Consider the following 12480-nt stretch of genomic DNA (forward strand, 5'->3'; position numbering starts at 1 on the left):
ATCGAAAGCGACCGGTATTTCATAAAGATACAGCTGTTTTATCGTAGAATAGTCTTTAAATCTCAACAAACTGAATAAGAAAATAAGTTGATTTAAACACATACTTGCGAGTGATTTAAAAAATATATTTTTTACAATCATTTGTAGTAGTTGCTTTACGGGAAATTACCATTTGGACCCTTCATTCAGGTAAGAATATTTTGGGATTTGTTTGAGTATGATTTTAACAGTAACATATTCAATGTATTAATTTAATATAAAATATATTTAAATAATTAACAAGATAGTTATTGTTAACTATTTGGACCCACTTTATATTAGGTGTATTTAACTACTAACATTTAAATAAATCATTTTGATACAATGACCTTATTGAGTACATACATGTTACATACACTGTAATTTTTTTTATTATGCTCAATAAGTAATGACAACTTATGTTTTTACTCATCAAAATAAGTTAAGCAATTTTCAACTCTTTTTATAAGTTATACAAGAATCAACTCATTTTTTAAGTCAGTTTGATGTAATTTAAGTTGAAATTACTTAAACATCCAGGTTGACTGTACTTAAAGCTACAATACACACAAAAAAAAAATGGTTCTTCAGCGGTTCTTCAGGGGTTCTTTGCGGTGGTTAAGGTGCTATATAGCACCACTACCATTTAAAGAACCTGTTAAGCCCAGTTTGGTTCTTCAGCGGTTCTTTAGCGGTTCTTTGGGGTGGTTAAGGTGCTATATGGCACCTCTTATGGTTCTACATAGCACCATTTGACAAAGGTAGGTGCTATATGGCACTTAAAGTGGTTCCCCTATGATTACAAGCCAATGAACCACTTTTAGTGCTATTTAGCACCATTTTTGTTTAGAGTGTATGTAAGTTTTTTCGCTGCTAGGGGTCGCTAACTTCTTACAATAACAAAGGCATAGGTTGATGATGCATAAGCGGAATTATGGAACTTGCCGTCATACCGAAGGATCTAATAATGTTTATGGATGAGTGAGTACATTGATGTTTTTAACATGAGTGTGGTATGAAGCAGGTCGTGATTGCTAATGAGAGACAGATATCAGAGCCACACACGAGTCCCGCGGATATAAAGGAATAAGGACATTTCATTCTACCGAACTACCCGCAAGTGCTGAATTAATACTCACACAGGTCAGTTTATGAGACAAATTAAACTTGTGAGGTAAAGCAGCTCTGTTTTACTTGGTCTACACTATCACACTAAACTGCATTTGAGTGAGTTGAAAGTAATAATGTTATTCAATAGTGTTAGTTTGTCTGTGTGAGACTAGCAGTAGATCAACTTTAGAATAACATACTGATCATATTCTAACATCTCATCATGTTGAGCTATAAAACATTGATTTGTTTAATGTACATTTGCTCACCTGTCTAAAGTGCATGCAGGAGCGGCGTCTCTGTCAAGTCGAAGTTTGTCGTGGATGTGGAGCTCTCGGCATTTCGAAAACGCCATGCTAATATTGATCCTTGTTTTAGTTCTCCTTTTGTCCCAAAGTCTGCTTGCCATGGTCCATAATGTTTGAACGAAACAACAACAGCGTGAGCGTTTTTGTTAGACGTAACGCAGTTGTCCACGTCTGTCGCCATGGTTACTATGGCAGTACGAGCGGAAACCCGGGATAACGCGGATTTACGTCATTGACAGGCGACAAGTGAACAGGGACGAGCCATTATTTAAAACTGGAATTTCTCTGAAAGTACACAACTGCAGGAAATATATCACACTGTGCAAGTGATTTTTGGATATTTTATTACAAAAATATTACATATTGTAGCTTTAAAAGTTTAAGGCAGCAACTTTTTTACAGTTATAGTACTTTTATTATTATGATTACCTGCATGTAGTTACATCTGTAATTAATTTATGTAATTACATCTATTACACTGTTGTAATTACAGTAATTACCTCTATCATTTCCATACCTTTAAACACCAAACCTGTCCCTAACCTTACCCATATCCCACTTCAATAGCAAAAGTGTTTTGCTATACAGCATGTTGTACTTTTTTTTTCTATTACATAGCAGTTAAAGACACCTAATATGAAGTGTTAAATATATTTTGAATATCGTTCATAAAACATTCCTAATATATATATATATATATATATATATATATATATATATATATATAGTTATACAAAATTTGGTCCCCCATCTTATCTGTATGAATTCTTACAGAAAACATTCTAGAAAAATAACTAGGAAATAACTTTCCCTCAAAGGTTTCAGACAAAAAGTTGTCTTTTTGATTGTGTCCTAAAATGCATGATTTTATATGTCTACAGGTCGACGGCAAATACTCTGAGCTTACAAGGCACAACGTTTTTTCTTGCCCATATAATTTGGTGAGTATGACATTTCTATAATGGATAAGATGCAAATGCTTTAAATAAACTGGAAAGATTTTTGGGAAGTGATTTTTTACTTTTGATTAAAATAAGTTCACTGCAAAAAAAGTATTGGTATTTTTGTCTTGTTTCCAGTCCGAATATCTAAAAAATCTTAAATCAAGATGCATTTACTAGGTTTACTAGCAGGGGAGGGGACATTCATTTTGCATTAATCTGCAAAAATATCTGCCAGTGGGGTCAGAAAACTAATCTGAATTCAAACAGAAACAAGAATATTTTTCTTACCCCATTGGCAGATAATTTTGCTTGTTTTAAAACCCTCCTATTACCTTTGGGGTCGATTTGACCACATTCAGTGTTTAACGTCTCTAAATAATTAACAAAAACATTTTTGCTTCATATTTAAAATATTTTCCTACTTTAATGGGGAAAACTGGGAAAACATAAAGTTAACATGATGATATGTTTTCAATGTTCTGTACACATTTTGTAGCATCTGTGTTCTTTGGAGTCAATTTGACCCCAGGCTCATTTTGCTGTATAAAACATATACGAAATGTACTTTTTTTTTTTTTTTTTTTTACACATTGGTGATTTGACACAAATCACACATTTGTTTTGGATAATATTGAGGTCATTATAACTTGATTATAATTAAAACGCTCCTCTGCTTTATGGCCCTAACCTAACATTACCATATAAGTCTACCTGAAGTGTGTGAGAACCACTGATAGTTCACACGATATAGTGGAGGGGTGAATCATAATTCTCACAAGAAATTAGATATTTCCAGGGAAGGGAAAACATAATTTTTTTCAGAACTTTGATATGTTGTGCCGTGGGAGAGGGGAAAACATAATATAGAGGAGGAGCAAATATAGGAAAGCTTCCACAGAAGCCTTATAAACCATTTCTCTTTGTGCTCTGTGAGCTCTCTCTTTATGCTCTCTCTCAATTGAAAATGACCTCTAAGCAAAGGTTTTCTGTCAATTAGATTTTGTCATAGTTCTTTGAAAGTGACAGTGACAGAGGAGAATGTGTCTGAGATAGACGATAATGTCAAGGAAGACCCTGATTATGAGGCATCCTCCTCAGATGAGCACGAGACTCCTAGTGTTGACCCTTATGTTGTCTAGCAGATAAATTACCTTCCAAAAATGGAACGTTATTATGGTCCCACTTCCCATTTGAATGACAGGGTACAGCTGTGGCTAAATTTGAAAATTTTGCTGCTTCAGTTGTTATGATGTGGATTCACATTTTTCTAGATTATTGTGCAGCGTGATCAGAGGCATTTTACATATTTGCAAAAAGCTTTATCACAAAACCCCAATTTTCACTGTTTTTGTCCTTGCCACCAAATGACCAGCTAACAAAATTTTACTAATCATATCATCAGCACATGATTGCTATAAAAGGAAGGAAGAAGTTCTTCCAATCATTGTGTTCTTGTGTAAGCAATGGTTTCCTCCAAAGAAAGATGCAGCCATCATCTTTGCATCAAAATGGCCTCGCATGTAAGGAAATAGCTGCAAATAATTTTGCACCTGAAAGAACCATTTACCAGATGATCAAGAGCTTCAAGAATAGAGGTTCGGGTTCGGCTGCAGTGAAGAAGGCTTTAGGACGTCCCAGAGTGTCCAGCAAGTGCCAGGACCTTCTCCTCCTGAGGAATCAGCTACAGAATTGTGTCACCACCAGTGCAGAACTGCTCAGTATTGGCAGCAGGTGGTGTAAGTGCATCTGCACACACAGCGAGGCCAAGACTTTTCAGTAGCACCTCACTGCAGTACACAAGATCCAGGGGGGCGGAGTTGGATCCAGATCTAAGGGGTGGAGATTGGTAGGTTTAGGGGTGGGCTTAGGGATCAGGGGGTGGAGATGGGTAGGTTTAGGTATTGTAAGGTGGGAGGTGGGAGGTAAGGTGGAAAGGTGGGAGGTGGGAGGTAAGGTGGGAAATCCTCCCCCTGGATTTCAGACTTTTGGACAACGACCTGGTGTCAAGAAAGGTCTCAAAGAAGCCACTTCTCTCCAATAAAAACATCAAAGATTGACTGAAATTCTGCAGGAAGTACAAGAATTGGAAAGCAGAAGACTGGTGCAAAGTTATTGTATCTGATGAAGCATCCTTCTGACTGTTTGGTACATTTGGAAAATCGATTGTCCAGAGAAGAAAAGGTGAACGCTACCATGAGTCCTGTGTCGTGCCAACAGTGAGGCATCCTGAGACCATCAATGGGAGTGTCAAATTGACCCCAAACCTATCCATGATAACAGAAATTGTATAATATAATAATATAAAGCTATTAAAACCAAATATATATATAATTTTATGTCAATCAGTGATATTTTATAGTGATTTGCTAATTTGTTCATAGTCGTGCAATTGGTATTCTGGATGTGAAAGGGCCGCGGGGGTGGGGTTGGTGGTGTTTTATTTAAAGAGATATTTAAGTAGTCAACAAAGAACCATAAAGTACCTGACTTAAACCTTTGAAAAAAAAAAAAAAAAAAGTGGGTAAATATTTGTTGGTAGATTTCTATAACAGGAAGCAAAAACTCAATTTAGAAATTTTTTTTCTTTCAGAAAACAATGTACTCATCTAGTAAATGCATCTTGATTTAATCATTTTTATATTTGGACTGGAAACAAGCCAAAAATACTAAGTAGGAAATGCCTTTTTTCAGTGTTTTGCTTATGGATACACAAAAAAATTAACTCTGAGTTAACACTCTGCTAACCTCCAATTCCTATTTGTGATGATCACCATGTATTCCTATAAAAATACTAATTGTGTATAATTTAGTGTAAATCTCCTATCTATCCTCCAGGGAAGCCCTGAGCAACCAACCATGGGAGATTGGGGATTTCTCTCAGCTTTACTGGACAAAGTACAGTCCCACTCCACCGTCATAGGCAAGATATGGATGGTCGTCCTTTTCATCTTCAGGATCCTGGTGTTGGGTACGGCGGCGGAGAGCGTGTGGGGTGACGAGAGATCCAACTTAGTATGCAACACAAACACTCCTGGTTGCGAGAACGTGTGTTACGACTGGAAGTTCCCCATCTCGCATATTCGCTACTGGGTCATGCAGATCATCTTCATTTCCACTCCGACTTTGGTGTACCTGGGCCACGTGGTACACGTCATCCACCAAGAGAAAAAATTGAGAGAGGAGCTGAAAAGGAACCCGATGTCGAAGCAACCAAAATATACAGACGCTAACGGGAAGGTTGCAATCAAAGGAAACATGCTGGGTAGCTACTTGACCCAGCTGTTTGCAAAGATCATTTTAGAGGTGGCTTTCATTGTTGGACAGTATTATCTGTTTGGATTTATCATGGAGCACAAGTTCAACTGTAAGATATTGCCCTGTACGACTGAGACAGAGTGTTTCATGTCTAGACCCACAGAGAAAACCATCTTCATTATCTTCATGCTGGTGGTGGCTTGTGTGTCTCTGGCCTTAAATGTTCTAGAAATATTCTATTTGCTTTGTAAGAGGATAAGTGGGAGGAATAAGAAATATAAGAATGGAATGAATGCTGGAGAATATTCCCATTATCCTTCATCTTTTATGGTAGGACCCAGTGCTGTTGATGGAATGAGACACAATGAGTTAAACATGGCCTTTCAGAACAGGTGCGGTCAAAGAAAAGGCAGTCTTGATGGAGCCAAAACTGAGCTATAAGGCATATTCTAGCACCTATTTCTGGGAACACTTGTAGGAAAATACATATAGCTAATATAATCAACTTCATATTCAGAAATATGAATATAATAAATTATGATCAAACTTAGCCTATTAAATTTTATTTTTATTTTTTTTATTGTTAATTGTAATTTTTGCTAACTAAACACTAGATGGCGCTGTAATCTTCTTGAGTTGCATTCACTAACGCCTTACTTCTGTCACTAAGGCCAGTGTTTTTTTTGTGTGTTTTTTTGTTGTTGTCCGTTTCTATAGTTTACTGCCTTTTTTATTAACTAGAAAGATGTTTAACCACGTTTTTTATACACAAAGAATAAATGGGAGATAAATGTGTACATGAAAACGACTATGTATTAATTATTGTCTTATAAAGACTGGGATTCAGCTATTGAGCTATTAAACTATTATTATTAAAAAAAGATGTATATAGGCCTACACACACACACACACACACACACACACACACACACACACACACACACACACACACAGCCATATATATATATGTGTGTGTGTGTGTGTGTGTATATATATATATATATATATATATATATATATATATATATATATATATATATATATATATATATATATATATATATATATAGCCTATTCTTTCTCACTTTCTTATTATACATAACTGTTTGTGAATTGTTAAATTCTCGTCAAATTCATAAAGTTTTCGAGCGAAATATTTGTTCGTCTGAGTTGAAGAAACCCATCAAGCGAGAGTGTACGAGGAGGACCCAAAAAAATCTGACGTAGCAGTCACGTGACTTTGCCAAACTTTGTGCGTCTGCTTTCCACTTTCTTCCCTCCGAGTCTCTTATAAGCAGGGAAAGTTTGACAAGTGTGCCTCAGTTTCTCCATAGTCGCTTACTTGGATTTGGTGACTGGTCTTCAGAGGTGACGGAGTAAGTCCATACTGGGCTCTCCTCTCTTTACTTCTATCTAGGTAAGTTTTTACAGAAAGTCTTTCAACTTTTAAAAACTTCGTTTTTTTTCTCGTTTTTTTCCTTCATAGCAGCAATAATATTCACAACTGAGCATCACAGTGGAACGTTACTTTTAAATAATTAATTTAATCATTTTAAAAGGCTTTTGTCATATTTTATTTGATTTTGAAAAACTTTTCAGTGAGTTTAGAAGTTTATGAAACGATATGAATCGCCATATAACATTATAATCATATATGGTTCATTATTATAGCCTATCATATTTCGGTTTAGTATTTATTCACGTCTGTTGTGGAGGACATGTTCGGTAGAAACAAGACATTTAATAGACATTTCAGTTATTAAAACAAAAAGGAAATAATAGAAACTTCAAAAACTTTGTGTCTGGAATAAGTTTTGAAGAAAAATGTAAGAAGGAATCAAATACATGAATTTAATTGGAACAAATTATAACAGCTATTTTTCTTATAGAATAAATGGAAAACAACTTTTATTTTTTCCTGCCTTTGTTTTTTTACAACTCTAATACGACTTTCTGGTGAAAAACGAAGTGTTTCGCTTGCGTCGTCAACGCGCTGTAGCCTAGGGGGCGCTGTTCAGTCTCGTATTACAATGTTAAAAAGATAGTTCACCCACAAATGAAAATTCTGTCATCATTTACTCACCCTCAAGTTGTTCCAAACCTGTATGAATTTCTTTCTTCTGCTGAACACAAAAGAAGATATTCTGAAGAATGTCAGTAACCAAACATTTGACCCCATTGACTTCCATAGAATGAAAAAATATACTATAGTCAATGGGGCCCTTCAACTGTTTGGTTATCAACATTCTTCAAAAGTATCTTCTTTTGATTCAGCAGAGGAAAGAAATTCATACAGGTTTGGAACAACTCAAGGGTGAGTGAATGATGACAATTACAATTTTTGGTGAGCTATCCCTTTAAATATCCCTTCTGTAGCAAAACTTAAACCTGTAATTCTCAAGTATTCCTACATGTAAATTTTATATAAACAGTTCTTATACCATATTCTTCTTTACTATATATTAAAACCTATCAAAGATTTAGTAGAATGCAACATTACAGAGAGACAAGCCTACTTTCTAACTATTTTATGTCTAAACAAAAATACTTGATGTCTCCCCCTTGATGTCTCTTATAAATGTTAACACTGTAATTGTCGTAATATACATTCCACATACCCCATTTAAACTTTATTAGTGCCACGAGACCCACAAATTGTCCAGGATATTGAAGAGATGCTCTTCATCATGCCTGCACCACATGAATCAGGAAATTCTTTAGAACTTCTTAAACAGTTCCTTATGATATTTGATTTTCCATGCTGCACAGGGGAATTAATCAAAGACTTGCTTCCCAATTCAATTCAGATTTCAAGTGAATGTTATTGTTTGCATTTAAACATTGCTGATGTAACCAAAGGGACCAACATCTTGCTAAATAAACACGTGTCTTTAAATTCCCCAGTCAGTCTTTTCTTAGTCATGTTAAAGAGGCATTTAAGATGTTTTAATCAGTAGATGATGACTCACTTTCTGTAAAAACTGTCATGGTAGCATCAGCTTGAGAACTTTGATTTCACAAAGCAAAAGACAGCAAGTGCTGGCAGTTATCTTTACAACCCTAAACCTAACCCCTACGTGTGTGTGAGCCACATGTTTGTTATGTGAGCTTTCTGAGACCAGGTGTAGTTTATATTATGATAATCTTGAGGTCAGTTTTCATGCTTATTTTCATAATAACATCCTCAGCAGGTGCTGAAACTAACACTTTCATCATGTGCTTTATGTGCAGAAAAAATACACTACAGTGGCCTCAAAAAAAGTATTTGGACACTTAAGCCACACTTCAAAATGTACGAATGTCTTTGCATTACATAACAACTACTAAAACCAGGTGACTTTTTAATCCAAATGTGCCATATATATATATATATATACTGTATGTGTGTGTATATATATATATATATATATATATATTTATGTTATGCTATAACAGTTACTGTATGCTGGTATGAACTTGAGGGGAACTGACTTCATACATTCACTAAAAGTGATGGACTATTTGTTTAAAAATAATAGAAAAAAATCACTGTGTTATTTGTTCAGAGATGTCACTTTGATATTTTGCATCTAATACAAAGACATTCGGACATATTCAAGTGTCACCGAAGTGTCCAAAAGTGTCTGAATACGTTTTATTACATCTGAGCTTTTCTATTTTCAGCTAGAACTCCCTCAAGATGGGTGACTGGAGTGCGTTGGGAAGACTTCTTGACAAGGTGCAGGCCTACTCCACGGCCGGAGGGAAGATCTGGCTCTCTGTGCTCTTCATCTTCCGGATCCTAGTTCTGGGAACAGCAGTGGAGTCGGCCTGGGGTGACGAGCAGTCGGCTTTCAAGTGCAATACCCAGCAGCCCGGTTGCGAGAACGTCTGCTATGACAAATCGTTCCCAATCTCGCACGTGCGCTTCTGGGTGCTTCAGATCATCTTCGTGTCCACGCCTACGCTCCTGTACCTGGCGCACGTGTTCTACCTGATGCGCAAGGAGGAGAAGCTCAACCGCAAAGAGGAGGTGCTGAAGGCCGTGCAGAACGACGGCGGCGACGTCGAGGTCCACCTGAAGAAGATCGAGCACAAGAAGTTCAAGCACGGCCTGGAGGAGCACGGCAAGGTGAAGATGAAAGGCGCCCTGCTGCGCACCTACATAGTCACCATCATTTTCAAGTCCGTCTTTGAGGTGGGCTTCCTGGTCATCCAGTGGTACATCTATGGCATCAGCCTGTCCGCCGTGTACACGTGCGAGCGTTCGCCCTGCCCCCATCGGGTGGACTGTTTCCTCTCTCGGCCAACGGAGAAGACCATTTTTATTATCTTCATGCTGGTGGTTTCGCTCGTCTCGCTTTTGCTCAACATCATAGAGCTTTTCTACGTGCTCTTCAAACGGATCAAGGACCGTGTGAAAGGCCAACAGAACCAACAGTACCACACCGGCACCATGAGCCCTACACCGAAGGAACTGTCCACTACCAAGTACGCCTACTACAACGGCTGCTCCTCGCCGACCGCACCGCTCTCGCCCATGTCGCCTCCGGGCTATAAACTAGCCACCGGCGAGCGGACCAACTCTTGTCGCAATTACAACAAGCAGGCCAACGAGCAGAACTGGGCCAACTACAGCGCAGAACAGAACCGCTTGGGCCAGAACGGAAGCACCATCTCCAATTCGCACGCTCAGGCCTTCGACTTCCCCGACGACACGCAGGAGCACAAGAAACTGACGCCAGGCCACGAGCTGCAGCCGTTGGCGTTGATAGACGCCCGGCCGTGCAGCCGCGCCAGCAGCCGCATGAGCAGTCGAGTGAGACCCGACGACCTGGACGTCTAGCCGCGCGACTTTGTTCCGCGTCACGACGCTAAAAGACTGACACAGGCAGTGAGACGCGCTCAACTCCTGTGCTGAGGGGGCGGGATTTCATCCGCACAAGATCCTCACTCTAGACTCTAGTCGATACAGAGACATAAAATTACTCACACTGCTGGAGGTACTATTCATTAATAATGATGTTGAAAACTAGCAGAGCTAACATGCCCTAACAAACGAACAGCTATAGGGGGGCTCAAAGGGGCACAAGCGGGGCCAAACCTGGGGCGCCTCTCGATTCTGCCCACCAGAATATGCCTTGGTGATGTGATTGATTTTGTTTGCTTGTTCGTATTTGGTTTTTTAAAATGCCACACAATGATTCCACTTTAACATGTTGCACTCCTACAGTACGTGTAGATTTGTGTTCTAACCCCGCCCCCCCCCCCCACACACACACGGTTATATGTCACTTGTTTGCATGACATCAAATCCCTGTTGTCCAACAGGGTGTTAATATTTATTTATTCATAAAAATTAACAGGATATCCACCACTAGATTAAGATTGACTACTACTCAAGGTCATGTCTACATAATTAATACCATCCAAGTGCATATTTATTGACAATAATCCAAATTTCAGCAATACATTCATCAGCAAAAACTTCTTTTTTTTTTTATTAATCACAGTGGACTGTCATTTTCCTGATAAACTTTGAATTTATGTGGTGTCGGTTTTTGTTATTTGATGATATTTGTTGTTTTTTGGGTGGTGGTATGGATTGAAAATGTCTATGTGTGGACTGAGCTGCTGTACCAACTGGTACACGGCTTGATTTTCTTTTCTGCATTTTTACTGAAATTGTCCTAAATAGTGTGTGAGAGAAAGGTTTAACTTTTGTTCTCTTTTTTTGTCATTTTATTTTCCTTTTTTTCTTTGTGGAGGGCAGACGGAATGAATTAGTTTTGAATTAGAATGAGTAGAATTAACGTCTTACCTTTGGACTGAATGACCTTTTTAACTCAATGTAATCATTGCTGCTTGAGAGATAGAGTTTTAGTACTGTAAATCAAGCTAACTATGTCACAAATGTGAGTTTTTTTTAATAGAAGACTGCTTTTTTAGAGCTGGACTAATATTTAGTCAGTTATATTAAGAGATATATGCCAGCGTAGCTCCACAACTACCAAACACTAGTAGATGAAATTTCATTATGGACATTCTTTGTTTTGATTTTTCAAATTGTGCATCATAGTATTGGTACTCATTTGCAGAGGCTCATGGATTTTTCAGCTACAATGGTGTTTGCACTGAGATTTTGGCTAGGGTGTTATTTGATGCAAAAATGACGAGAAGTTCTCTGTTATGCACGTAACTAATTTATTTTACAACACACTACGAGGCGTAAAATCACTACACTTTAACAGTGCTCTCACAGAATCCTTGGGTTTGGGCCGTTGAGTGGCTAAAGGCAAGATTTTGCATCTGGTAAATAGTGCATATTGGGTTTTAAATCAGAACAACACTGATGTAATGCCATTCCATGGGAATCCGCTGTCGTACGGTGTGCATGACAGTGGAAAAACCGAGCAATCAAACAAAAACGGACATTAATCAAATCTGTGAAAACGCAATTTAACCAATAAAGATTTTTTCTTTGTCATTTTGTATTTGTGTGTCTCAGTCAAACTCTTTTATATGACCACACTAATGCTTTCCAATATACACTTACTCATTTCAGTATTTTTGTTTACACCCAAAGAGAGGCACATGATCAAAAAAAGAAAAAAGAAAAAAAAAGACAAAATGCACTGCAATTTGTCTGGTGCCAGTATCTAAAGGAGTCTGGTGCAGGCTTTTCATCCAAGAGAATTAGCCCTACACAAACCACCGTGTTTAAACAGGCAATAGAGACAAACGCAGTGTAACGGCCAAGATCGGTGTACGCCAAGAAAGACTGCAAACTGAAAGACTGATAAGTTTTTACATGTATGTTTTAAAATGCCCCAGAAACTTTCAAAATTTCATCATATAAAAAGATT

The 12480-nt window shown here is 37.8% G+C and overlaps 2 protein-coding genes across 2 annotated transcripts; both read left to right on the forward strand.

Moving 5' to 3' along the window:
• On the forward strand, positions 1-6440 carry gja13.2 (gap junction protein alpha 13.2). Its single transcript, XM_082148301.1, has 3 exons — positions 1-189; positions 2318-2377; positions 5216-6440. Exon 3 carries the CDS (start codon positions 5237-5239, stop codon positions 6074-6076), a length of 840 nt encoding a protein of 279 aa, XP_082004427.1. The 5' UTR covers positions 1-189; positions 2318-2377; positions 5216-5236; the 3' UTR covers positions 6077-6440.
• Positions 6441-6893: 453 nt separating this feature from the next.
• Positions 6894-12101, forward strand: gja1b (gap junction protein alpha 1b). Its single transcript, XM_082146565.1, has 2 exons — positions 6894-7052; positions 9299-12101. The coding sequence occupies exon 2, from the start codon at positions 9315-9317 to the stop codon at positions 10458-10460; it is 1146 nt and encodes a 381-aa protein (XP_082002691.1). The 5' UTR covers positions 6894-7052; positions 9299-9314; the 3' UTR covers positions 10461-12101.
• The last annotated feature ends 379 nt before the right edge of the window (positions 12102-12480 follow it).

This window comes from Leuciscus leuciscus (genome assembly GCF_965113295.1).
Source record: "Leuciscus leuciscus genome assembly, chromosome: 19".
Lineage (NCBI taxonomy): Eukaryota > Metazoa > Chordata > Actinopteri > Cypriniformes > Leuciscidae > Leuciscus > Leuciscus leuciscus.

What these genes read in the sequence shown, in the direction of transcription:
- gja13.2 (XM_082148301.1), top strand. Translation starts at nt 5,237, where the DNA reads ATGGGAGATTGGGGATTTCTCTCAGCTTTACTGGACAAAGTACAGTCC.
- gja1b (XM_082146565.1), top strand. Translation starts at nt 9,315, where the DNA reads ATGGGTGACTGGAGTGCGTTGGGAAGACTTCTTGACAAGGTGCAGGCC.